At 41.1% G+C, this 27734-nt stretch overlaps 4 protein-coding genes across 4 annotated transcripts; 2 read left to right on the forward strand and 2 right to left on the reverse strand.

The window, feature by feature from the left end:
• Nucleotides 1-5968: 5968 nt before the first annotated feature.
• LOC108090297 (histidine-rich glycoprotein) lies at nt 5969-7684 on the forward strand. The gene is made up of 3 exons (XM_017188906.1): nt 5969-6048; nt 6766-6827; nt 7296-7684. Exons 1-3 carry the CDS (start codon nt 6028-6030, stop codon nt 7552-7554), a joined length of 342 nt encoding a protein of 113 aa, XP_017044395.1. The 5' UTR covers nt 5969-6027; the 3' UTR covers nt 7555-7684.
• A 1424-nt stretch (nt 7685-9108) lies between these two features.
• Nucleotides 9109-10392, reverse strand: LOC108090276 (cuticle protein 1). Its single transcript, XM_017188886.2, has 2 exons — nt 10231-10392; nt 9109-9700 (listed from the first exon to the last, which is right to left on the reverse strand). The coding sequence occupies exons 1-2, from the start codon at nt 10243-10245 to the stop codon at nt 9224-9226; spliced, it is 492 nt and encodes a 163-aa protein (XP_017044375.1). The 5' UTR covers nt 10246-10392; the 3' UTR covers nt 9109-9223.
• Nucleotides 10393-13195: 2803 nt separating this feature from the next.
• LOC108090542 (endoplasmic reticulum junction formation protein lunapark-A) lies at nt 13196-15912 on the reverse strand. The gene is made up of 6 exons (XM_017189276.2): nt 15767-15912; nt 15430-15659; nt 15224-15356; nt 14477-14903; nt 13936-14112; nt 13196-13534 (listed from the first exon to the last, which is right to left on the reverse strand). Exons 1-6 carry the CDS (start codon nt 15791-15793, stop codon nt 13368-13370), a joined length of 1161 nt encoding a protein of 386 aa, XP_017044765.1. The 5' UTR covers nt 15794-15912; the 3' UTR covers nt 13196-13367.
• Nucleotides 15913-16456: 544 nt separating this feature from the next.
• On the forward strand, nt 16457-27704 carry LOC108090463. Its single transcript, XM_017189161.2, has 5 exons — nt 16457-17238; nt 24936-25151; nt 25542-25886; nt 25953-26345; nt 26401-27704. The coding sequence occupies exons 1-5, from the start codon at nt 16624-16626 to the stop codon at nt 27373-27375; spliced, it is 2544 nt and encodes an 847-aa protein (XP_017044650.1). The 5' UTR covers nt 16457-16623; the 3' UTR covers nt 27376-27704.
• The last annotated feature ends 30 nt before the right edge of the window (nt 27705-27734 follow it).

Raw genomic sequence — 27734 nt, forward strand, 5'->3', positions numbered from 1 at the left:
CTGATTTAGTTGTGTTCGAAACTCATCGGAAGAGCAGAAAGCGGCGCAGACGCGACATCGCTGCGGCAGCGCCGCGGGCAGAGGCAGTGCCAGCGACAGAGGCAGGTAAGCATCTCTCTCGGCAATTTGTTGTTGCCACACTCAAAAAATATTCTTTTGCTTTCCCCTAAGTATCACTTGGTAACAGTGTTTAACAGGTATACAGGTATAATACAGTATTTTATAAGCTTAAATAAGAACAATTTTCTTTAAATTGAAGTTCACATTTTGTAAAAATAACTATATTTGTAGAAATGTCCTTTAAATGTGAATTTGTATTCTAATAATAAAAAATATTTTTATTTTGATATTTTGATATTTTCATATATTTATATTGCTATTTATCTTTATATTAAAAAACACCTTTATACTCCCTTTAGCTAAAAAGTTTTTTTTGTCTTAGTGTAATTTAGTTGTTGTTCGTTTAGATGGCGGGTGTATGGTGTTTAGGGGGAGGGGATGAGCAGCAAGAGGCGCTCGAGCTTGGCTCTGCAGATCGTCATCATCATTATCATCATTAGCATTGCCCACGCTGCGCCCACTTGAGAAAAGGGAGGAAAAGGGGTTTCCGAAGGAGGGAAACAGCTACTTGAGGGCCCGCCAGATTTTTCACCATTCCCCGTTCCCGAATGCTGGCAATGACTCTCGAAAAATTGTTTTAATTGAAATTGTAACAGAGAAAATAGCCGTTTCGTGTTAGAAACTAGAATGCCCTTTCGCATTTAATATAAGTCTTCAATATTTGTAACAAAAATGTCAAAACTTTATACTCTGAACTCATAATAATTGCCTATTAAAAATTAGGATCATAAATTAAGATCATAGAAAATAAAATTTTATAAATAATGCAATAAATAATTTAAAATATTTATATATCTGCGAAGTGTTAATGTCCAAAAAAAGACACATATAAACTTAAATGTAAGAAAATAGAATCTTAGCTATTACATTTCTTAACCCTTTAACCAAAACACAGTGGCTAGTTTTAATACTCGGTATAAAGCCAACAACTAAATGAAGGCACGTTTGAGTGATTATTGTTGGTGTGTTCTGTGTTTCTTTAGATGCAATTAGATAGAGAACTCTTGGCTGGAGTACGGAAATCAGTGGAGCAGTCGAATTAGAACCGCACCTGAAGCAAAGAATCCAAGAATTTAAGCTCGGCTCTTGGAGAGTTTACTTTCCGCATTGCTGAGCGAAGTAAGCGGTGTGAAATTCAAATTTAACGGACACCCACCGGCTTTGCCACTGGCCACAAGTGCATTTGGGGTTTCAACTCAAGCGTTAATTCGAGCAAGTTTTCACAAAACGCTCGAAAAAGAGATTTTCGAAAGATGGGGAAACCCTACGATGAGCAAGTGGTGGGTGGTTGGGGGTGAGGAGCGAGGGGTGAGGCTCATAATTGGCGACACCTTTAAGTGCCGACCTTGTCATGCTCGCTGGCGTCGTCTAATTCAGGCCGGGGTTGTTCTTCATCAGCGCCTCGCCATCGACTTCACAAATCTGCGCCACACTCTGCGCAAGCGCAACAGTCGCCGTCGCAGTCGCAGTCGACGTTGACTTTGACGTCGACGGCAGCAGATGTAGGAGATTGGATTCGAAATCGAAATGGGATTCGCTGAAGTCAAGATGAGCTCATTAGGCAGCTAATTTGCATACCAGGAACTCCTTGGAATTCTAACTCGCAGCAGAGGTTACGCCCCAAAGGCAAGTCATCAGAAGAATGGGGATTGCCTAATAGCCAATAGCCACGTTATAATTAAAATGAAAAATTCGCTAAAGATTTTCAACAAAAATAGAAGCTCACTAAAAACACTCTGTCCCAAGAATAGAAATTAAGTAATTAAGCACCACAACGAAATTACTTTTTTATTATTTTATTCTTAACAGTTTATTATTTTTCAGGTCGTATAATTATTGATGCATTCAAAAATAATTAAAATAACAAAAGACACATACATTTTTAACAATGTATAAGTTTTATTTTGGAAAAAGTTAAAATTGTTCTTAATTCGTAAAAAATACTTTATTGTTCATAATAACTTAATTTTATTTATCACTTTAATTACGTCAGATTACATGATTCTTAATTCATCTAATCCTCCAAAAAAAACAAAACCACAAATCTTTATTCTGGACCATAATTTGAACATTGAAATAGGTCACAGATTAACTTAGAGTATTTTAAATAAAACGAGCATATATTTATAAATGTAACAATGTCTTTAAAAATGGTTCACAGTTTTAAAATTCACTACGCAAAGTCGTTTGGCTTTGAAAATTTCAAAAATATATCATACAATTTTAAATGTATTCGATGGCTTTGTACATTCTCGGTCATTCTCAATTATAAATGAGAAATGAGGAGCTCCGCCCCCAAGCAGGTCAAGTGTGCTTCGGCAAACAGTTAATAGCCAAATGGCCAAAATAGAAGCGGCGTTAGTGCTTCCACGCATTGCACAATAATTTGTGCCTGTGAATATTTGGCTTTGAGGGCTGCTCCACATATCGCTCAATTCGCCCAAATGTGCATTTTGTTTGGTTTGGCACTTGTCCCTCGACCCTATCGAAGTCCGAAATCGCATCGCATCAAAATTCACCCGAGTTGCGGAGGCGATCGGCGCTTTTGGCGGACGCACTCCGCCTGCCAAGTGGTAAGTGATATGGGGCCGCGAACCGACCACGTTCCTATCGTATCTGCGTGGAAATTTCAATTTCAGTTTCAGGTCGTGTCTAACGGGGAGATATTGGCGGCAGATACGATTCGGTGGCGAACCGATCGCCGATCCGCAGGAAATCCATGCCCCCAGCCGTGTCATGTAATCCGTATCGATTGGGTAAACGATTTTTGCGAGGGCGCATAAATTGTGGTCAAAAGTTGATTGGCACTTGTGGGCCAGTAGGAAGCCCCGGCTGATAACACGTACCAAAGCCATCCATTAAACTCGGCTTAGTCGCACGGATATGCAAATCCAAGGAACATGCTTTAAAAATAATAACTTAACTTAACTTAAAAATGAAAGTATTGGTGGGAAAGTACACATCCATTTACAGAAGATTCCTTAAATGTCTGTCAGCTATAGGCGATGTCAAATTTCTAATTAACAGCTTCACAGCTTAAATTAACAATGAGCAATCATAATTACACTTTAAAACTTTAAGTATTACTTGCATTTTCTTTATACATTTTTTGGCATTCCTTTTTGATAGAACTAGATCAATTAGTAAGGTGTTAAAAACATTCTGGTATATATCAATCTTTCTTGGAACGCGTAAGATTGATTTATGAGGTAGTTACATATCTCATATCAATCTTGCTGGCTTTTATCAGAAACGATTTGCCCACTCATGTTTGACCAATCGACTGAACAGCCGGTCATGTTTTGCCGTCCAATTAGACAGCTATTTCGTTTGGCTATATCTGCATAACGACGAGCACTTGGCGTGTTTTACATCATGTCGGTGCTGGGTGAACCATTGAGTCCGTGTATGCGTCAGGGTCTCAATTGGAGTCTGAGTCCAGTGGCCAGCTGTTCGACTTTGGCTGGAATGGGGATCCTATTACACAGAGATAAATGGTTACAACAAACTAAATTATAAGTCATATAAGTTAAAACTTTCACAATAATGCTAATTTCGAACTAATCGTTTTTGATGACAAACTGAGACAGAAATAGGAAATAGAACGTTTCAATAAAAATCATCCCCAAAACAAATTCACAAAATCCAATGGTAAAATAGAATATATTGCAGGATAATTTAAACTATTAAGATACACAACAATGTATATCACCTTTATTATTACTTTTATTTCTTAATTTTTTAATAATATAAATTTGGAAAAGCAAATAGATTTTCATTTGGACCCAAAAACATTTAATTGGTATTTACATGCGTTCCGCTGACCTTTTTTTACACCCTTGAATTATTTAAGATAGAAAATATCTTAATAAACATCCTATCTTAGATCTTATTTCTTACCGTGTCGCTTCTGGACCTGGTCCGAGTTTTTTGTGTGGTCCACATTCACAGAAATCAAAACTCACCCAACAGGAAGTATTTGCATGTGCGATCTCGGGATCCCGATCCAAAACGATTCGCGATTCGCGAGCGCGTTCGCAGAAAGCGAAAGTAATCATCCACCGCAGCGGATTATTGTTTGGTTTTGTTTTGCCCACGGGCACGCATGGATAGAAGGGGGCCGGGGGGCTGAGGGGGGGCGTGGCATGGAAGCTATGGCATATTTATGGCACAGACAAATATCCATTATGCAATTTGGCATGTCTAAAACGAGCAATTTGCTGCAAATGCACTAACATCCCAAAGGAGAGTGCGGGGTAAGTCGGTAATTCGGTGGATCGGATCATCGGTGGCTCGGTGGCTCGGTGGCTCCGTGGGGCAGGATGGCAGTGGTGCGCCCTCAAACGCAGCAAAATCACACTGGCCTATATATCCACATTAAACCCGAAAGAGTTAAAAAGGAAATGGTAGAGTGATAGTAAAAGTTTAACCCACTTAAAGCCACTGTTCGATTAGATGAACTTACTACAACCAAAGTATTTTTGGTAAAACGTTGTAACTATCTTAGAATACGTTACATATTTTTAGGCTATTGGAAAATTACATTTTAAAATGATTGTTTGTATTTTATACATTATGAGTGTTTTGGTCAATAAGAGATCCCTTTATAATACTAAACGTATTTTTTTTAATAGGGATACACAGTTAAGCACTTTTTAAAACGTAGCCAGAAAATCAATGGCATTAAAAACAAGTTTTTTACCAAAAGCTGAAACCTTTATTTTCAATTAGGAAATTTGTTTCACTGATTTTAGCACCGAACGGGTTAAACAACCGGCGAATTCAAGCTCTTGACAGTCGATTTAACAGCACAACGGCAACATGCAACAACTAGTTGCAACAGCAGCAGCTGGCGTGGCCAGCGTTATGTCAGGGGCATTATAGAATGAGCCAAAAAAAAAGCAAAGACAAAATCAAAATCGAATTTTTGTAAAGTCGTGTGATGCATGGCTTGATTAGCGCCACAACTGTTACTGTTAAGTAATTGCCCGAAATGCGTTTTATTGCAAATTTACTGCGTACGTGTTTCGTGTTCCCTGTGTCGTGATTTGTATTTCGTGTATTTTCTTTTTCGTACATCCAAAAGTTGACTCCTGTAATTCCAACGCTGACCCATATTAATTGACACCACCGGCGACAGTAACCACATTCAAGGTCGTTCAGTGGAGATGTCTTCAATCCGATATGGAAGGGCCAAAAATTTTGGATTAGCGTGACAACTTGGTTTTGTCTCCGGTCTCACGTTCACTTTTTTGTGGCGGCCTGCAGAAGGCCGCTAAGTGATCCATTCGGCAACGATATATGTGCTACTTGGTCATTCACTTGGAATGATTTTACCCCCACTCCTCGCCGGTTCGCGATTATGATTATGAAATGAGTGTAATCAGCCTCGTATTACACAAAAGAGCCAGCAAGTCAAAGTTCGATCGTCTGCCTCTGTGGACAACTGAAGCATGGACCGCTCCCAAGCCCCCCTTCCCCTTTCCCTACCCCATCCTCTCCCCCTTTCCACCAATTTGTGGGTCTTAACCCCCGTAAACAGAAGTCAACAAGAGGCAATACCTGCTAACATGGCCCACAGTCGTCGGTCCACTGTTATGCTTATTGTCGCGTTGCTGTTGCTATTACTGTAGCTATTTCTGTTGCCAATGTTGCTGTTGCTTTTCGCCGATGTTGCTGCTTTACCTCACTGGTGTTGCTGCTGTTGTACTCCGCTGTGGTTGCTGCCGCTGCACCAACGTCACGTCTTTCTCGTGCAGCGCAGTCGGCTTTTGGCAACAACAAAACCGCTATTGGCGCCGGGTATAAAACGGATGAGTCGCCGCCTGTGGTTATCAGTCACCACCTGACAGTGCTCCGGTTATCGTATCGCTTTCGTGCAGAAGAGTTCAGCTCAGCCAGTCAACAATGTCCGCCCTGAAAGCATTCGTAAGTGCGACAAGGATATCCGTCCGAAAAGTGTTGAAAACCAAAAATACTCCATTCGGCGCCCAAAAGGATTACATCGAAGTGAACTGTCGCGAAATAAAACAATGAAAAATATCCATTTTAAAAATATACAAATTAAAAGACTGCAAAAAACAAATCTAATATGATAAAAATTCAGTATTCAAGAGATATAGTTTATACATCTTGTATCTTGTAACATTTACCAACGAAGTGCATGGTTTAAAAACGATCCTGGTTTTATATTTTCAAGATTTGTTACTCTCACACTAGGATATAGAACAGAATATAGGTTTCAGTAGCTTTTAAAATTGTTATGAAATTTGGTTTATTGTATGCCGCTTGATGAGCGATATTTTTCATTCATCATTTAATTAGACGCATTATTATTAATTTACTATACTCCAGTTTCATTTAAATGTTACTTTTTTTATCTGTAGACTAGAACCTCGCTTACAACCGCTTTTATTTACTTTTCGATACGGTTAACCTCAGTGATTTTTTTGTATACCATGACTTAACAATTAATCACACAGTTTTAAATCGTGCCTATAAAATTGATCACACAGTTTTTCCATGACGATTAGGAACAATTATCTGTCTTGCGCCACATTTAAATTAATTATGCTGATTATTTTCGTCTATACAATTATTCTGCACTCCCAAATTGGAATCAAACACTTCCTTATCCCCTTTCAGATCTTCGTCGCCCTCTTCGCCGTGGCCTACTGCGCCCCCAGTCCCGGCTTCTTTGGCAAACAGTAAGTACACATATCTCCGGCCGATCTGCACCTGAACCGATCCATAAATAACCCGAGCGAATCGATAAAAATACCCATTTCCCGCTTTATGCTAAGCTAACGAGCGTTCGTATGGCTTTTTAAACGCTGCGACTCCGTGGCTATATAAAATATGTGTCCGATTGCGATCGAATTGAGCAATCAAAACGCTTGTAGCACTTAGAGCGCCCCGCTCCAATCGCCGCTTTTACTCAATATATATCGCGCTACCATTGAACTTAGCCGATCTTGGCTTCGATCGCGACTTAGGAATTTCACAGGCTGCGCTTGGCATTTAATTCAGCGTAATGCGCGCATAATTGTGCGGACTAATTGCCAATTCCGATTGGCTGCCAAGACGCAGGGTTCAAGCAACTGATTAGCTAATATACGACGGCTATACGTCTATACGCCTGCCAATCTCTGACCGATTTCACTTTCGATCCGCAGCGAGCACCACACCATCCACGTGCCGTACAAGGTGCACACGGTGCACCACCACCACGTGCAGAAGGTGCACGTTCCGGTGGTGAAGCATGTGCCCGTTCCCATCTACAAGGAGGTGCCAGTGCACCACGTCCACCACGAGGAGATCCCCGTGCCCGTCCACCACGTCCACCACGAGGAGGTGCCCATCCACCACGTCTTCGACGACCACCACGACCACCACGGCTGGAGCTCCAGCCACCACGGACACGGCTGGCTGTAAGGCACCTGTTGGCCTGCACCACTGTCAACCCACCCACTCATCCAGTCCAATGCAAAGCGGCCTGTAAATATTGTACAATGCCTAAGTTAATGAATGTAAATAAAAGCACAATTCGACTGTACACATAAAACTACTGAATTTTAATTAATATTATAGATATAACTGCTCAAAGGAATAATAATAAAGGGATATTTTATAAAATCCAAATGAAGAGTAATATTTACACTGCTATCCAAAACTTGAAAAAAAAAATAGTTTTATTGAGCTTACTCTTTTATATTAAATCAAAGGCGTTGAGTCCGCCAATAATTATGAACTGGTACCTATCTATTAGCAGTGGGATATTAGTGAGATTTTATAAAATATCTAAGAGTATTCTAAACAAGTTCTATAGTTCTAGAAGCACTCAGTTTTGTCAATACCACCTTTTTTTCAACAAAGTAAATACACAGAAAATATTTTTGTGGTGTCTAACTGTTACTTTCAACTAAACACCATCATTGAATTTGTCTATTTGTAGTTACAAAAAACTTAACTGTTTGATTTGGTTTAAAGTTTTCTAGTTTAATTGGTTTTCTGTTGGAAATGGAATATTTCCCAAATCTACTTTCATGAATTGCTTATTTATTTTGACTTGGTTAAGAAACAGCCAATTATAGGTAACAGCACCCCGAAAATGGGGCAAAGACACATTAATTATAGATAAACGAAACTATTGCACGCACTGGTCAGGTAAATTGGTCGGGAATGTGATAGTTTCGATCGCTCCATTAGTTAATCCCATTGCAAGACTGTGTAATTTGCAGTTGCACTTGACCTTGGGCTTGCCTCCCGGAGGCGGCAATTAAGCCGAAGTTTTGCAAGAACGACTTTCACAAAGCACTCACTTGACCAGCTCCGACTGAGGTCGACCACCAGTCCGCTCCACTCCCTTCCCAGCTGGACCGACCCGACCCGACTCTGTCCGATCCGATCCGGTCCAGCCACTCCGCTCCTTGCCCACGTAATGCTGCATTTCAGGGGCGTGGCAGGGCACATTCTCGGGGCATGAGAGCGGCAATTCCTTATTCACCACACTTTCAAACTGGTCCTATACCTTCGGTATTTTTAATCAAATAATAAATGGTTTTTTAGGGTGGTGTCCTTTTATTTTCAATAAAAATTGGCATTGCAATTTATTTATTTTAGAGAGATCTTCGCAAAATTTATTTTTTTTCAAGCTGTGCAATGTTTTAGGGACTTTCCTCCTAGTATAGAGTCCTGTTCTTCGTTGACTTTTAGCAGAATATGTTTACTAACAAATTAAACAAAATTCCAAAGTTGTCCTAAATTGACCTTTAAATTTAAAAACAAGAATTTCCAGTAAACTAATTTTTTATAGCTTACTGTTTCTTTTCCTTGTGCGTTTTTGAATTTTTGACTTGATAATTTGATAATTGATAATTGATAATTGATTTTAATTCTTTATATCGGGAAGACAATGAAGGCACCCTTTCTATTTCCCTTCAATTAATTATCAACCCCGTTCAAACTTTCCATTCACACAAAGACGTATTTCTTTGACCAACATTTTGCATTTATTTCGGCGCCAACAACAAAGAATTTCAAATTAATGTCCACTAATTGAGAACTGGGGATAGGCGAAGTGTTAGAGGAGGCTGGAGGAAGCCTAGTTGCAGTACGGGAAGTTGGGGCACTGGTGCGGCGAGACTCCGGCGGGATAGAGGCGCTCCGTCCATCCGGGCAGCGGGGGAGCAGCCACCGGGGCACCGGCGTGTCCGGCGTTCACGTCGCAGTACGGATAGTTGGGGCAGGTCTGCGGGTTGATGCCCGCCGGGTACTTGTCGCCACCGGCGGAAGGAGCAGGAGCCGCATTCCACGAAGGCTGGGGCTGCCACTGGGGCTGTGGCTGGGGGTTCCATTGCTGCTGAGGCTGCTGCCACTGCGGTTGGGGGTTCCACTGTGGCTGCGGCTGCGGGTTCCACTGCGGCTGCGGGGCTCCCCACTGGGGTGTGGGATTGTGCAGGCGGGCATTATCACAGATGGGGAAGTTGGGGCAGTCCTGGGGATTCACGCCAGCCGGATACTGGGCAGCAGGTTGGTGCTGCGGCTTCGCCACCGCCAGAACCACGAAGGTAGCGAAAAGCTGAAAGTAAAAAATAAATTAGATTGTTTCTTTACAAATCAAAATAGTTCTTAAAATCAAATCAAAACCAAAAATATGAAAATTATTTTTCCAAATTTTTTCTTTGCCTCAAAACTGGGTAAAAAATTTAATTTCTTGACAAAAAAATTGCTTTACTAGATTTAAAATAAACATTTTAATAAAATCGGAAAAATTTTAAGTTTAGTTTTTATGTTTAAATGGTTTTCTAAAATACTTTACAAATACAAATGTTCTCTATTTTAGTTAAATAAATATGAAAAGTTAAAAGCGAAATTAATAATATTTCTTGGAAAAAAAAAATTGTTACAAAATTGAAATTATGTAATTAGGCTTTGCTAATTTTTTTATTTTAATAAGAAGATAAGTTTTAGTTTATATTTGCAAAGTTTTAAGAGTCTGTTATGTAACAGTAAAATTAGAGAATTATGATTGCTTTAATAATTTTTCGGAAGGAAGAAACTAATTTTAGAGGGCAGCCTTGATCGGAGCCTGGATCAAAGGGCACTCACCAATTTGAAGAACATGTTGGCTATGTTGTGTGGGTGGGTGTTGCTGAAGTTGGTGCTGGTGCGTTCGGGGGTTATGGTAATCCTTTTCCAAATTGGACTATGAAGTCGTAGCTCAAACTTCCAATTGGGTTCCTGGTCAGCGCTGCACTGCTGCTGCCGAGCCCGGCCATCAAGCTTATATAGCTGATGCTGGCTAGAACCGACTCTTGGCCGGGTCTCAATCTCAGCCAGGTCTCTCGGCCAGACTCGGTTTCACTTTCATTGCTGCTGCCGCCGTAGTTGTTGCTATTGCCTTACCACTGCTGTTGTAGTAACTATTGTTGTTGTTGTTGTTGTTGCTGCTGTTGTTGCTATTGCTGCTGCAGTTGCTTACTTTGCTTTACTTTTGCTTTTGTTTTTGTAGTTGACTGATCTCGCGCATATTTTACTTGATTGGCCCAACAGATTATTATGAGTCTTTGTTGTGGAGCGCGGACAAATAAATCGAACGGGGCCGACGGACAGACTTATATGTGTATATACGGGTGGGTAATATGCTTAAACACCCAACTATGCAAACACATACGACTGTGCACTTATATCGAGTTACCGACATGCCGTCATTAGCAATGAACTAAGCCCCCAACTTGCATTTTGGCCACAAAAAAAAAAAAAAATACAAAAAAAGAAATCTCCGGGCTCCAGTTTTGTATATTGTCTGCTTGAGTATTTTTGACAAAGCCGCGTTGGCGTTTGGCCAATTTTCGATCCGCATTTGCCAGCCCAGAATGTTTGGGGATCAGTTCGTGAATCACTTTACTCCGATTCGGATTCGGATTCGGATTCGGATCGTGTAAGAGGCACAGGTCGAAATCGGTTCTGCCATTGGTTCCACCATCGCCTTGGCATGCCACTGCCACATGTCGCGCGGTCTGCCCGGAAGGCAGCGGAGGTCCGAGTCATTGCAAACGGGTTTCGGTGCAGCGAACTTGCACTAGATCTCAATGCACAGCACTCGAGGGGCGGAGTCGGCCCGAGGTTCACTTCTAGGTTCGAGGGCTGGGCGATATGTATTCAATCTAATTTCAATTCTAAATGTAATCTAAATTTTTAGAATTAGGGATCCAATACTCCTGCGACGTTCTGCCACTTAATTTTACATAAGCCAATTTTGTATGGATAAGATATAAATATAATATAAACAATTATAATTCTGCTCCTATATCCTGTTGGTAAAAACACATTTTGACCACTTACAGCGATTTACCATTTTAAAATATTTATAATTAGTTCTTCAACATATGTAACATACTTCACATCATTCACATATTTTTTCCAACACATACAAAGATTTTATAATTTTGGTGATAAAATGCTTGAATAATAGTAGTAAATACTATACCTACAAATCGATTTATTTATTTATAAAAATAGAGTTTTAAGGGTATAAATTGGGGACTAAGAATATTCGAGGTACAACTTAGAATCGATAGCAGTGCAACCCTAGTTTTAGATCTTTCCACTGGCAGTTCTATTTCCGATAACCCGTTATAGGTTGACGGCCGTTCACTCATTCGCACCACGCAGTGCCAGTGCCAGTGAAACTGAACTGGAGACCGCCTTACGCACCAGCAGCAGCTAGCGATCGACGACTTCCTGGGCCGGCAGGCTGAGTTGGGAAATTCAATTACGTGGAAAAGAGCGAAAATCGCACCGCCACACAAATTATGAGCTAATCAGGCAGCGCCCAGTGCCCGCGGGTCGCCAGTTGGCAGTTGGCAGTCGGCACACGACGAGCGGACTTACATGGCTACACACTCGCATATGAACATGTTATATTGGGGGACAGACGTGCCCAATTGTTGGCAACGGTGTAACAGATTTAGTTTAATTCTTATAATTTGTGCTTGCCGCCAGCCATTGGCAGGAATTTGCGCGGGCGCGGCACCGTCCAATCCCCACACAATCCAATCCCTGCCCCTCCGCTCCACCACTATCACTGCTATACACAGAAAAAACATGACCACAATACCTTACAAAACTTTTAAACAACTTTGTTGCAAATGAATTATTTAGTTGCACAATTGCAGAAGGAAAACAATAGATCATATATTTCATTATAAAATACATAAATATTTGAAAGGTAGCACAGATATGTATGTCCTTTAAATTGTTTGATGATCCTAATAGTTTCAAAACCAATTCTAAATTACTTTCCAATCAATTAAGTATTACACATTTTTATTGGTTGTCCAATAACATCGTTTATTTACATTTCAGAGCTAAAGATTATACAAACTGATTAATAATGATCATTTTGTCGGGGGCAATAAACCTATCTGTCAAATGAGAAAAGCATTATCGCTTCAGACAAAATTTCTGTTCCTTAAACTAAGGGAAAAACAAATTACACAAAGTATTAAGTACTTTTCATTTACGAAAACAAATTTTTAAGTTGTTCGCTGGTTATCTAAATAAAAGGTAATTGTTTTACCAAATTTGGGCATTTTTTCATGTGTAGGTGGGCGCTGGTGTTGGCCGGCTAATGCGTTATGTTACGTTGCTGCACCACCAGATTGCCAGGCGGACAGCCAGCCAGCCAGCCGATCGATCTCGTTAGCCTTGATCAATGGCCCGGAAAAACAGAATAAAGCAAAATAAAAGCCAGCGAAATTGAAATTGTTGACCGTTCGCATAATGCAGTGCTAGTCTGGAGTCGCATAGTCGATCGCATGTGTGTGTTCTCGCGCTTGTAAGTAAGTATCGCTGCTGGCCAAGTGATATCGCCATCGTTGTCGGGTTTGCCTTTTTTGTCACACGCCGCGGCGTGCTTTAAATTATTATGCCATTAGTTGTCGCCTTATTTTGTCTAGTTTTTAATTATCAATTTCCTTCTATGCTGACAGTTGTGGGAGTGGAGCCGCCCACACCTCGGGCGACCACAAGGTGTCTGACCCAAAGAAAGTTGGGGTACTCGAACGAAGACTTACGTTTTCCATTCAATGTATTCATTCTTCGACAATAAATTCAGATGATAACAGATGATTCTCATAAAATTTGCTTACCAATAAGAAGTTAAATAAGTAAACTAATAAGCAAATAATCCAAGAATTTTGCTTGACTGGCGCCTAAAAGGTGAATATCGATGTGGTGTGCCCTCAGGAGCTGGCTGCCACCTCAGCTTTGCTGATCTCGGCGGCAGCAGATCCAGTCTCGGGTGTCTCAGTCTCCATTGCCAAGTCTTCCGTTGCGGTGGTGGCATCCATATCAGCCTCCTTCGATGGCACTTCCTGCAGCAGGGCTCTTCGTACGGGTTGCTCCTTATCTGAAAAAATAATGGGTGATGTCACTATTACGTACTATTACTAATACAATGGGGGAAGCACATTAAGTGCGTTTGAATTCAGATAAATGTATCGTTGCTTCTGAGACTTAAAGCGGTTTAAATGAATGTACATAATTGATTGACGCAATTAGCTGATAGCAGAGTAGTTTAGTGTCATAATTAGTCAAGTATAACAACCTCAAACTGTTTGAATAATCATAATTAAAACAGAACTACAGTTGTAGTCGATTAAAAGAATATTTTAGAATAAACTATTGAAATTTTAAAAAACGGGCTGCATTTTTTTGTATATCTGTTAATAACTTGACAAATTAACAAACATTTAGCATTCCTATAACATGGCTTCATATTGCGTTTCCCCTTTTTGATTAAATAAGTACCAGAGTCGTCATCGGATGATTCACTGTCTGAGCTGTCGTTTCGCTTTGTAGCGGTTTCGGAAGGTGCATCCAGGGAGAGGCGAGGAGCCACGGGTCGCTTCTTTCTTGCCGGGTTAAGTACATTGCAGAACGCACACCTGAACGTAGTGTACTCGTATTCCTCCTTGGGCAGCATTCCTGCAATAAAAAATAAGTATTTTATTAAGCATTAGAAAAAAGTTTGAAATTGTTGCATTACAAGAAGTAATAATTGTTATAGAAGAGTTTCATACACAATGCACATAGCCACTACAATATTATTAAAATAAAATATAGCTTTTCCACAGGGTGAAAATTATTAAGACTAAAACCATGCATTTTGAGACACAAATGCAAAAATAGATCTGCATTGAAAAAACTGGTTTTTACATGACATTAAATAAGATTTTCGTGAGTTCTGTGGAAGTATTTTGGATAAGATCCAAAATAGCAATGAATGCTAAACCGGTTTCTCAGCTTCTATGTGCAAAATGATTCTGATTTAATAGTGATCATAGCCCACCGTTGTGGGCGTGACACGCCTTGCAGATCATGCCAAATCGATCCTTTGGACTGTCGCCCACGATGAAGTCCACGATGCGATCCAGGGCACTACGTGATCGATCATCGACGATGGGAAATGGCGACCGCCGACGCAATTCTTGAACAGCTCGCAACTGCGGCGATGCTGACGTCACCGGTGCCAGTGAATGTGAGCTGATGACGCTGCTATTTAGCGAAGTGCTGTTGTTGTTGTTATGGTTGCGGTAGACACTGGTGTACGGAGTCAGCGATCGTTGCTGCTGCTGCTGTCCGCCGGTCGATGCAGTCCGGGCAGCCGGTTGAGGAGTACGCTCCACCATCGAGCTGTTGGGCGCCGATCCGGAATGCAGACCGCTGATACGGAGCTGCTTCTTATCGCCAAAACGCTCCAGGAGATTCACTGCCACCTGCGGGGTGCAATGAATTAATATTTATTTTTATATAAACTTTGTCTTCAGAAGGTGCATTGGCTTATCTAAGAGATACTAGTTTGTACATTTTAATGCGGGAGGTGATATCCAGTTAATTTAGCGCACATATAAATGAAAACAGAGTTTCTGAAATTTGTTTAAAAATTAAAACTGAAAAATTTAGATATATGCTCAGCTATTCGAAGAAAGGTTTTGAGATATTTTTACCAGATCATTGTTCTAATATCCGGATAACTAGTCTTGACTAGCACTTGCACAAAATCCTAAAAGGACCTTCATGAGTTTTGTAGACCCACCTTATATGTCTCTTTGTCCATGACCTGCTCCAATATCTTGCGCTTGTCTTCCTTCAGACGAGTCAGCTTATCGCCATTTTTGTTGAGCTTGCGTTGAAAGTACCACGTAAACAGCCGCCGCAGAAAGATAATGCTACAGATGCCGGGGAAGACCAGGGTCAGACCGAAAACCGGATGCACATATCAAGGAATAAGTAGGTACTCACACGAACGGAAAAAGGAGAAGTGGAACCAGGTACATGAAGCACTCCTGGACCGTCGGGGGAAAATAGAAGAAGTACCATAGTCCGAAGCCCACGATATAGGCGCCAATGGTGAAGCCCACAAAGTTGGTCACGAACCGCCGCCTCCGCTCCTCCGTGTTGATCATGTACTTCTCCAACGCCTGGATCTGCGTCTGCAGCCCCTCCAACACCGCCTCCGTAGACTTTTCCTTCTATAATTAGATTCGTGGTTTGACGACACAATTTTTGGGTATCTTAGTATATCTGCACTCGGCAAAACAGGAAGCTGCGGATGGAAAAGGCCATCGCATATACGCACCCGAAACTTGGACAGCACAAATCCCATGGTGTGTCGTTAGGTATTTAACTAAAAACGAACAATCTTAAACATTTACAGCTATTTTGCTATTTAACCGCCCGCTTGCCTAGGAAATATTCGTCGCTCAGCGTGACCGAAACTGTACTCTTCGAATAGGCCATGGGAACTTGAAAAATACCATAAAATACCAAGGGATGGTTTGTGTGCTGTTGATACACAAGCCATTTGAGAATCATAGACTCGAACCAAATGGAAGGACATCCAATATTTTACAAACTAAAAATTAAACAAAATCAAATTTGATGAATAAAATGTATACTTTCGTTTTAAATTAATTTATTGATAAATTTAATGTTATAAATTTCCGCATTTCCCCGTGCAATTATTGGAACTACAAATGGAACTGTAACTTTTTAGTTAACGTACGGCTTAGATAACTTGCGGCAATGTACCCATAAAATAATTTAGTTCAAATTTTGTTTAATTTACGGAAATTTATAAATTTGATATGTTTACAAGTTAATAGTTTTACAAAATTTAGGCTGATTTTGATGGATGCTTCAATTATTTTAAAATGTAATACGGAATTTTAAATTTATTGCACTATCGGAAGCTTTGTCAGAACGGTATTCAGCAGTCCTGCGCGTTGGCCACACTGACACCCGCCGACTGTATAACTCAAAGCGCCCGCCCGGTCACATTGCACTTTGCATTTGCCGGTTGTTTGGATCGCAGGTCGAATCGGAAAGCTCTGCGTCTCGTTTCGGTTTGGCGGCAGTTCCTTCGTCGCGAGTGCGCCAAAAAATAGCGAAAATTCAAAGCTTCGGGTGAGGGGTCGGTCCAGAGAAAAAGCAACCATGTTGCAGCTGCAGGAGTCGCAGTGCTCGAATTGGCAGCTGGAGGATTACGCTTTCTTCCGCAAGTGCGGGGAAATCACCGCTTCGCCGGACGTCCAGAGTTTTGGCTTTAATTGCGCCTTTTGTCCGGCGATATGCCTGCAGTTCTCCGTGTTCATGGACCACATCCGGATGCAGCACACCCAGGACATGCGGCGGCGCTACGATTCCGGGGAGGAGAGAGCCCAGCAGCAGAGCGAAACCGATCTGGTCATAATGGAGCTGGATTGCCCGGAAATTTACGCGTCGGAAGAGCCAAAGAAATCCAGCTGGCCGGCGGACATGGACCTCCAGCTAATGAATTTTGTTCCGCCGACTCCCGCACTGCATATAACGCCAGCCGAAAGTCCAGAAATAGATTTGGTATATGTGGTAGAAAATCCATTGCCACCCTCGCCGCCTCCTTCTGCGGACATTTCGAGCGACGAACTGCAGGGGAACTGTCTGCAGTCCTTCGACTTGGATCCCTTTGGGGTAGTGCACGAAGTGGTGGCGATGACTCCACCCACTCCAGTGGCCCCACCGCCACCACCACCGGTTTCAACTCCACTCCCGCGGTATGAGACACGACGCGTGGTAAGTTAATCACCCGCTGCCCATTTTCAGCCACGGCCACAGTGGGCACTCGCTGCCGGAAATTACAGTCGGGTAATAAATGACGCTTGGGTCTTCAGAAATTTCGTTACAGAAATAGCAACTAAATATGTTAAAAGTAAAACTAGATACGTTTTTGCTTTTATAAGAAACATATGACGAACAAATATTTAACACACCAACATCAACTAACTTTTGTTGATAAATTTGGAATTAAAAAAAAAAATATATGTGTATTTGTTGTAATCCTACCAATAATATCTTTGGGCTTATCTCCTAATTTATCCTCTCATTAACGCCTGATAGCGCATAGCTTTTACGGTGGACAAACATACATACATATGCGGTCTCAAATTCATATTTTTTATCTATATAATACGTTTAAAGCCATCGGGGATTACTTATAGTTTTTTATATTTTTCACACATAAAATATGGCTTATTCATGTTTCCCATACCGGTTTCTCACTGTCTTAAGTTTTACTTTCCCCTTTTTTCATGCGATTTTGTAATGCAAAACGGCTTTCCGTTGCTGTCAGAAGGGCAGGGGCGGGTTTGCAGAGGGGTGGTGGGCGCAGCTAGTTCCGGAGAAGGTTTCCCTGGTCACTTGACCTTCAAAATAACGGCGCAATGGCACACAACACAAAATATTGAGCAAAAGTGTGTCGCACATTTTGCGCGCTCATGCTTCTCTTTTGTTCTTGTCTTCCCCTTTTTAAGTCCCGTTTGCCGTCCGTGGGCTTTTTTTTTTTTTACATATTTGTTCTTTATTTATTTTGGAGGGGCTGGTTTGTCAGTTCGCCAGTCTGTCAGTTTGTCATTCTGCCAGCTCCCTTGCTATTTTCAATGATTTTTGTTGTTTTCCAAAGCAACGCAATTTTTCAGCTTTTTCTTCAGGTTTTCACTTTTGTTTTGCTCCATTTTTTTTGTGGACATGAAAATGTCTGGGTCGGGAAAAAAAACAACCGTATCTTTTGTTGTACGTTCGAAGCGATTTATGTGCTAAAAAAAAAAAATATACATATAGCAATTGAGGCTGAAAAACACTCGATATTTGGGACACAAACATTGGGTGTTTTTGGAAAACTGCCCGTCATATTTTCTTTGTTTGGCGGAGGCCTTTGCTCCGTGGACGGTTTTTAAAAATAAATGGCTATTAAATGGTAATTAAACTGATTATTTATGTCAACGAGGGAGATACAAAACTTGTGGATTCTGTCACAAACTGGGGTATATTTTTCTAGAAATTCCAAGAAACCTACATTTTTAATAATTTCTGAATTCAAATTACGTCGGTTAAGAGCAAACATTGCCATTGCATATGGAAACAACATTTCACTTTTAAAAGCTAGTATGAAGAATTTATTATTTTTTTTGTACAACAGCCAAAAAAAAGTACTTCAAATGTCAATAAGTTAAATTGGTTCCTGTGCTTTGACAGGCACTTCAGACTATTTCTATGTACTAAGGTGATCACTACAATGTTTTAGGTGATAATCAGCTTTAAAAGCTTCATAATAAAGATGGAAAATACGCGAGTTCTCCAATAATTTAACGTGACGCGGTTTCTTTGGTTTTCTTTTGGCCAAAAATAGGACAGATCCGTTGACGCAATGTAAATGCCAATAAATAATATATTCACACATGAGCTAATTCAATGATAATTAAAGGAAAATAGTACGAATAAATACTCGCATGTCTGAGTGCTCTGGATGCATTTGTTGTCATCATCGCACAGATAAAAAAATAAAGCAAACAGTGGTTTTTACGTGGGGCAGACCGTTAGAATGTTTTTATTATTATCGCTCCTTAGATATCCGGGCATTGAGCTGTACTCTCGGAAATAGAAATTGAAATGCTGATAAATAATCATTTTCTATTTGCCCGTAGGCTGCGTACACGACACTTGCAATAGAAATTATTGGTGATTTCGTTGTTTTTTCGGCATTGCTATTATCAGCATTGGGCAAGCTTGTCGGCCGACATGCTCTTTATCTAGACCCCAAATAGGTAAACAAATAGGGGGAATATTATCTAAGCTTCGATTTTGTAAGCATTCGCAGACGACGCTAGCCACAGTGGGCCATGTGTAATTGGTTAAACGGTGAAAATAATGTAGGATTTGTACGTGTTTACTGATTTACGATATTCGCAGTCACACATAAATCGAAATCTTGGCAATTGCGTTGCTTTCCTGTTCCAACCACTTGTAAGTGTTGTGCCCATTATGATTTATATCCATAAACAATGTCGGTGACGCGCTGCTCTCGCCACTTTAAGTAATTTAAGATATGTCCGATCAATCGATCGATCGTGGAAGTCGTCGCGCGACCCAGACAACCCACTTAGCCCTCCTCCCCCTCCATCACTATCATTCCAGCCCACCGCCCATATCGCCGTTGGGGTAATAAAATAATTTTAGATTTTTGTCGTTATTTGCCGGCTATTGAAAATGGCTTAGAGATAAGAAAGCGCGACGGGACTTAACTAAGGAGGTTTTAATGTTCATTTAAACACTTGTAAATTGGAATTTTAAGAGCACCTGCCATAAAAACCTGCTCGGCCCATAAATCATTGTCCAAATAAAGTGACGAATGGAAACAATAGTTGACCAACGATTTGACTGGAATGGCTACTGAATAATGCCAAGTAACATGCCATTAAATTTACGAAAACATTCCAGTAAACTTCTCTAGGAATACAGCAAATCTGAGAAGTTATTATCATCGATTAGTTGTTTGTTTGGGATTGTATCCCTATCAAATCAAAAGCTTGTACCCCAAGTAAACCATCATTAATCCATTAAATCAGAGCTGGGAGTGCATTGAGAAAAAAGTCCCATATATCATCGCCCCTAATCTAATCTTAAGTCGTATCAATGCGTTCCGTTTATTATCTTCCCAGGCGATAATTTGCTTTCAGCGTTTCAAATCTTCGGGAAGGTTCGATTTATGTGCACGTTAATCATGTTCAAACAGAAAACGAGGACGTGTTGACAGCCACCGCTTCAGTTTTTATCGAGCACATCCATGCCTATTAAATAATTAACAAGTTTAACTAAACATTTAGTCTGGACGGGGTCTTTTGAGGATTTCCACCCGCAAGTCGGCCACGATCGATCAGTTGAGGAGGTTTTATAGTCGGTCTAATTTAATTAATGCAGCCTTGTGACTGACGCGGAATAAAAAAGTTATTTGTTTAAAGTTTTACATGGGCGAGCGCATTTATTTTGTCAGAAATTGATTGCACTTAATGCCCCCGTATTATCTTTGAATCTGGCTTTCCCTTTGTTTGCTTCCCGGTTCCTGTGCGCGTTCTCTATAAGGTTTCCTATCGGTTTATTTCCCGACGGCTTCGGGGGGCTTCCATCAGGGCGTGGACGAGTTTTATGCTCGGCCATAAAAGCAAACGAAACGGGTTGCGTGAAAAAAACCTGAAATATTCTTCATAATTTATTAGCTCACGTTGGCTTTATTACGTTTGAGTCTCGTGTTTTCCCGGATTTTGCATGTCGCCGTTTTTGCCTTTGTTCGTTGTCATATGGCTTGCGGGGGTATAATTTTATATAGCATACAAAAATGGGAACGCGGCTTTGGGCCTAAACCTATATGGAAAACAAGACGCTTGCCGAAAGCCTCTGTTCGTTCGATCAATTAAATACCTCCCTTGGGCCGCAAATCAAACAGAGCAAGGGGAAAACAGAACCGAAAACTCGCAATCAACCATGGCCGTATTTACAAGCACTGACACCATTTGAGGCCAAAAGCCTTTCAATGGTATTAAATGGTGTATTAATGGGCTTTCCCATGAATCTTTTATTTGCGCATCAACCAGTCCCCTTTCCCCCATTAAACTTCCTAAGCTACATGTTTCGCATTCCCTTTCTAATTGAGACTCGCAAGGAAAAGATCCGATAATCACCATGCCACAATGACAATGTATCAAAATAATAGTTTTTATTAATTAATTTGAAGCATCTCTCGCATCATCATCAAAGAAACTTTTGATTGGCGCTGCCCGCATATTTTTTTGCCTGGTGACAAATGCAATAAACAATAGCTTTTAATTGAAGAGCAAGATGACGCAGTTGCTCGCACCCAGAATTGGTCTAGACTGGCATTGTCTGACCCACGGATTCCCAACTTTGAAATAGACCGCAGTGCAAGTGCGGCTAATCGAAGAAGCGAAATATTTATGGTGTCGTGCAATTTATTTATTATTAAAAAGAAACTAGGCAAGATTATCTGAAAATGTACAAGCCATATCCTTCGTTTATTTTGCGAAACAAAAATAAATTGGTTAACGAAGAACAAATGGTTAGTTGCATGTTGTTCATACATATATCTTTACAGAAAGAAAGTATATTAAGTTCAGATACTCTTTTAATTTTGTAGTGATTTTCTTTAAATGCACTTCTGACTCAATAAAAGAGAGACCTACTAGAAAGAACAAAGAAATTAAATCCCCAAGAAAAGCATTATAAATTGGTCCAAGAAAGTTCTTTGGTGCCAGCAAATCGAATTGAACTCCTACAATTCCATTCTGCGGTTAGATATTTGTTTATGGCTTCAATGATCCCTCTGCTCTCCAATATTCTGTTCTTCAGCTCGCCTTTCAAGACTCTGACAGTTCTAACGAGTTTCTACCCCCTTCGATTGGACAATTTATAAATAAACATAAAGGGGGAAAGCACTCAAATAACTCAATAAGATTGCTCTGCGATCGGGTTTCAATGTTCATCGAGAGAACTACACCCCGGAATATGGTGCGCTGTTGTTGTTGTTTATTGAATTTCTATGCAATTTTGTTAACTGGATCAATTATTTCAATTGCGTGTTCGGTAAACACAAGCTGTGACGCAGTCCAGTGAGAATTCCGGACGGGCTCGAACGAAGTACGGTGAAATACATGGGGGGTGGGCAATCGGGCTGTCGACCAGCCACACCCCACATTTCGCGGGCGTCTAGGGCCAACTCAACTGTCCAGACTGGGCAGGTTAAACTAACTTTCTTTGGTCAGCCAGTCAAAGTTAGCCGAGCCTTTGTTTGCTCCACTCCGCTCGACAAATTGCTGAGTCTTTTGTTGCACCAATATTTGAAAAAAGTAATAGGAAAAAAAAAAAAGTAAAACAGTGGAAACGAGAACTAGAATTCCCTGGAAGGCTATGCAAAGTGTAACTCTTTTTGGAATGACTAACCATACTTTTATCGATCATAAACATTTACCAAATATTAGTGCTAAGAGGCAATAACTTGCCCTATTTAAATAATGTTTACTTTGTTTTATAAAAGTAGATTCAATAAATCATTATTATTCAGAGTTGTTTCTCTTTCAACCTGATTTTTATAAAATTGTAAAGATTTTTAGAATTTTATTTTAAAAGAAAGGGTTATTTGAAATAATATAATTAATTTCGCTGACTTAATTCAGTAATAGCAATCAACGTTATAGCATACATGAAGTATGAGTATTGAGTATACCCCCCGCACACCCTAGCCATTAAAATACCAAGGGTACAAATGAAAAAATATGATATAGAACAGCTGTTCAACCATTTGCACCATTCGATATGGACTAGAACAGAACGCATGTGGGTGTGTATGGCAGTGCAGTGCATTGCATTGCAGCTCGAAATGGAATTATTTCCTGTTGCCAGGCAGACAGCGACGTCAAGGATTTGCAGGGTCAGCAGGGAGCGGTGCTGGCTTTAATGGGTTTACTGTGCTCACCTTTCCGCAGGACCTCGAGTGGTTTGGGGCTCTTGCCTCGAGTGGGTGTGACCCCCGTTGACGCTCCACTCGCTCGAAATGAAAATGTTTTCGCTCGCTTTACCAGAAAGGGCGCAACTTTCATTTCGACGTTTGAAATTGCATTTTTAATTGGGGCCAAGGCTCGTGCTTTTTTCCCTGTATTTTCCCTTCTGCAGTTTTCAGTTATTCAATTAGCTCGGAAAAGTGGTGTTAGCTTTCACTGGATTCGCGAAAGGTCAGGGCCCTGTTCGATGGTTGAATGATTGGTGGATGGTGTCTGTTGTAATGCTATCCGATTAATCAACTGCCTTTTGGGCCATTAACCCTTTTTCATTGATCAACAGGGAATATTGGGGGCACAGCTGTAGTTTTTTTTTTGTCAGGGAATGGGAATGGGTTAGATTACTCTTCTATTCAAGTAGTACGTAGTTCATGAAACGGCTTCAAAGGCAATTACATTTGAAGGCAAACGAATCATTTAGAATTCTGGGACACCTGGATCAATAAGTGCAAGTACAATTAATAAAACATTAACTACGGAAAAACAATAACTCCTAATGCGGAGGTTCACATTTCCCTTTATCTAGGACCATTAACGTTATCGACGTTTTGTGGTTGGTATAATACAATACTAATGCATTGTGGAATATATTAACGGGCTGAAATATCGACAGTTGTGGTGGCCACTGGATACTCAATTTCAAGACAATCAGGCGTCAACTACAATTACCAATTATGGCCAAAATAAATACTTGAAAAAAAATCCGAATTAAAGCCAATGCTACAAATACCCTTTCCAATAGTAAATTTAAAATGAGTAAAATCATGTAAAGAGGTATTTCCATTGAGAAAGTAATTAATCACAGAGATTTCTTTTTTGAATTGACAACATGAGTAACTAATTACCCAAATAAGCATACTAATTTGTTTTTTTTTTTTTTTTTTTTTTTTTTTTTTTTGTGAGGTATTTTAAGTTTCGTTTGTCTCCACGCATTTTGTTTGGGAACCGGTTAGAACTGCTCATCCTATTTAGATACCGTATGCAGTGTTTGTCAGAACAAAACATTTGCATGCGAAAACGAATTTCGTTTCGGTTTTTATTTGGACCGTGCGGATTGTTAATTAGGGCACTGGAATTGCGGGACCTTATCGACGGCATTTCTAAAGTATGTGAAGGTAGGTCGGGTTTATTCCGGGAATATTAATCACCAGCTCTGCAAATACGAAATGTCTTGGCAAACCGCACTTATGGTCATAACATTAAATATTAAATTGCTTGTAGAGCGAATAAGCTCTGTTTTGTACTTTTTAACTTAATCCTAGTCATTCTTGAATCACAAATTAAGCTGACGATCAACTTAAAAACTTCCAACACCACTCAGCCAAGATTTGTAAGTCTGGCATATTTAATTCCAGACAGCTGCCCTTGAATTATTCATGGAATTCTTCTTGGGAGATATAGACGAGTGGATCTATTGCGAATACGATAAATGAGTAGTTATGCGGGTTGTATTTTAAATGCTCCTATTCGTAGACGAAATCCAAAACAAAATAAGAAACGAACAAAACAGCGAACAAATGGAAACACACATTGAGGAATCAGGGAATACATTTGTATGTTATATGGGAATATAGAAGTCGGGCCATATATATATGGAATGTAGAAGTCAGTGCGATAAGAACAATGACGACGACACAAAGGCCAATAGCCGCTGATATTCGAGAATCGGGTATCGAGAACGAGGGAGCCGAAGTGCAGACTTTCCCTTTTTGTTTACCAGCTCTGTTTGTTTACGTTTTCCAGAGCTACGATAAACCCGGAGCGAGATCATGCGGTTGGGTTCTGGTTATCTGAGAGACACACAACCAACCAGTGGCAAATGCTACAAATTTATTTATTTATGCGAAATATTTGTTCTTCCCAATGCAGGCAATGCAGCGCAAGCTTCGTCAGGCGGAAAACGAGAATGCGAAAGATGAAGTGCCGGAGGAGGAGGTGGATATGGTGGTGGTGGAGGAGCAGGAGGTGCCAAGTGCTCAGCCGGAGAAGAACGTTCTGGAATTAACGCCACCAGCCACGCCACCCACTCCAATTCCGCCCACCTCACCCACGAGCAGCACTGCGAGCAGCGTGGATTTCCAATCGGTGAGTAAACCACAACCGATCTCTAGAAATCTCTAACGAATGAGAGATCCCATAACTTGCTTAAAAACCGATAGAAGTGTACATTGTCAAACACAAATTTAATTCATTCCTGTAATTCCTGCTCAAATGAGTTTACGGCTGTTTTAAATAAAAATGTTGCGAATTTATTACTTGAGCACATAGAGACTTGTTAAAGTAGACCGAAATTTTCTTTTTTAATTTTCATTGTCAAGTTCCAAGCTTCGGCAAAATATATAACATTGATTAACTATCATATTACAAGTGTTAATATCTTAGCAATAAAACATCAACCCAAAAACTACCACCTATAGAAGGAGTCATGATTTTTATATGGTAACGTTTATGATTTTAAATTGTCTTTCAATCCAGAAAAGTCGACGAGAGCTAGAGCGCAATCGTGAATTTGTGAGTTCTCTGCTCGCCGAGTACGAGCGCGCTGAGAAATTGTGGAATCCGCGACATCCAGACTATAAGTACAATGCCAAGCGAAGTGTCTACGGAGAACTGGCTGCTCCGTTGGAGACCATCTGCCACAAAAGGCTCTCCGGAGCGGAGATTTTTGCTGTGCTGAAGGAAATAAAGGGCAGATACCGTCGGGAGCTGAGCAAACTGAACGCACTCGGTGGAAAGTACAAGTCACGGTTGTGGTATTTCGACAGAATGCACTTCCTCAGAGGCGTCATTGAAAACCGAAGAGCTGAACGGGAGGCCAAGGTAAGTTATCAATCAAATGCCGTTCTTTTTGTTAGTGGGAAGTAATTTAGACTTTTAACTTTTCAGATCTCTAATGAGAGCGCCGAGAGTGAGAAATCCTGCGAAACGGATGCAGAATCATGCAGCAAATCAGCGTTATACCACGAGGTTCTCAGCTTCATTCTGGATGCCTTTAAGCGACTGGAGTGCCTGTGGAATCCGCAGCACTACGATTACTCAAGGTGCTGCAAGAAGGACCTTTACAGGGAGATATCTTCACAGTTGCAGGAGGAACTGAACTACGAGCTGAGCGGAGAGGAGTGCTACAAGGAGATTCAGAAGCTAAGGACGCGCTATCGCAAGGAGCTGCGCATGGTGATCAAGCACAAGGGATTGTACCTGCCCAAGTTGTGGTGCTACGATGAAATGGAGTTTCTCCAACCCATATTGCAGGAGCAGATCTTCAACAAAATCAGCAAGGTAGTCAGCTTTCACCACAATTCAAAATCTTGTTATAATAAATGAATCGTTGCAGAAAGTCGGCGTGGTGGAGACCAGTCAGAAGACCAAGTTCATTGATGCCAGCTCCATATCGTTTAAGAATACCGAGGATCATCTGCAGTTTGTGGAGATTTACCGAAACTACTCTGCTCTTTGGGATGTTGACCACCCCGACTTTCGCTCGAACGCTTATCGTGGGCAAGCTTTGGGTCAAATGCTGGATGAGATTAACACCACCTTTCACACTGCCTACTCCACGGAGCAGCTAGAGAAGACCTTGTTCGAACTGCGAAAGGACTTTTCGGCGCAGAAACGAAAGATACTCACCGACTCCGATGACTCCAGCAGCGTTCCCCTGCTGCACGCCAAGTTGGCCGAGTTCCTGGACCAAAACCTCGGCCCGTTTCGATGCGATATTTGCTCAGAGCTCGTCAAGACCTGCGATCAGTACAAGGTGCATCGATCCGGACACGATGGCACCCAGCCGTTTATCTGCACCCTGTGCGGGAAGGGCTTTCAGATGCCCTGCAACCTGACGGTGCACATTAGACGGCATCGGAGGGATTTCCCGTATGCCTGCGAGCAGTGCGACAAGCGCTTCGCCACATCCACGGAGGTGGCCATCCATCTGCGCACTCACACCGGCGAGCGGCCCTACATCTGCGATCTGTGCGGCAAGTCCTTCAAGACGTGGTCCTTCTTCGACATCCACCGACGTCGGCATCTCAACCAGTCGACATTCCACTGCCCGATCTGCGCGAAAGGCTTCTACGAGAAGAACCGCTTCACGGACCACATGAACTCCCACTGGGCGATCCGCAAGCACCTGTGCACGGTGTGCGGCAAGACCTTCACCACCTACGGCAACCTCAAGAAGCACACGGAGCTGCATCTGGCGGTGAAGAAGTACAAGTGCAGCACGTGCGGCAAGCGATTCGCGCAATTTGCCAGCCTGCGATGGCACAAGAAGCGGGAGCACAGCTTCGAGGGGCAAACGGACGACAAGTAGAACTCCAACCACTCAAGTTCTGCTCCGCACTTTATTATATTTACAAGTCAATTGTAAAGAGTTAGATGTGTTCCAGTGTACTTAAAGATATTGCCGTCTGTTTGTAGTTTGTACCTATCATATTGATAATCTAGCACTAAGTAATGTATTTATTTGCTATTTAAGAATGTCTGATAAATGGCTACAAGTGTTGCTCTCAAGTTCTGTAAGCTTTATCGTCGTAATCGATCGATTAGCCGCTCGTTGAATACTTGTAACTGGTTTATGAGTCGAAACCCAAAGTCATTGAAAGTGAAACCAAAAATATACATATTTATTAAACAAAGTCATTTGGAATGTTTCTATACGTACGGTTTATT

This window comes from Drosophila ficusphila, unplaced genomic scaffold, assembly GCF_018152265.1.
Source record: "Drosophila ficusphila isolate 14025-0441.05 unplaced genomic scaffold, ASM1815226v1 contig_414, whole genome shotgun sequence".
Taxonomy (NCBI): Eukaryota; Metazoa; Arthropoda; class Insecta; order Diptera; family Drosophilidae; genus Drosophila; species Drosophila ficusphila.

Bases quoted from the DNA above. Each gene is read 5' to 3' on its own strand.
- LOC108090542 (XM_017189276.2), bottom strand. From the start codon at position 15,793: ATGGGATTTGTGCTGTCCAAGTTTCGG. The intron at 14,904-15,223 runs GTGGGTCTACAA...TGCACCCCGCAG, and splicing joins TGGACAAAGAGACATATAAG to GTGGCAGTGAATCTCCTGGA. The intron at 13,535-13,935 runs GTACTTATTTAA...TTATTTTTTCAG, and splicing joins ATCATCCGATGACGACTCTG to ATAAGGAGCAACCCGTACGA.
- LOC108090463 (XM_017189161.2), top strand. From the start codon at position 16,624: ATGTTGCAGCTGCAGGAGTCGCAGTGCTCGAATTGGCAGCTGGAGGAT. The intron at 17,239-24,935 runs GTAAGTTAATCA...TTCCCAATGCAG, and splicing joins GGTATGAGACACGACGCGTG to GCAATGCAGCGCAAGCTTCG. The intron at 25,152-25,541 runs GTGAGTAAACCA...CTTTCAATCCAG, and splicing joins GCAGCGTGGATTTCCAATCG to AAAAGTCGACGAGAGCTAGA.
- LOC108090297 (XM_017188906.1), top strand. From the start codon at position 6,028: ATGTCCGCCCTGAAAGCATTC. The intron at 6,049-6,765 runs GTAAGTGCGACA...ATCCCCTTTCAG, and splicing joins TGTCCGCCCTGAAAGCATTC to ATCTTCGTCGCCCTCTTCGC. The intron at 6,828-7,295 runs GTAAGTACACAT...TTCGATCCGCAG, and splicing joins CCCGGCTTCTTTGGCAAACA to CGAGCACCACACCATCCACG.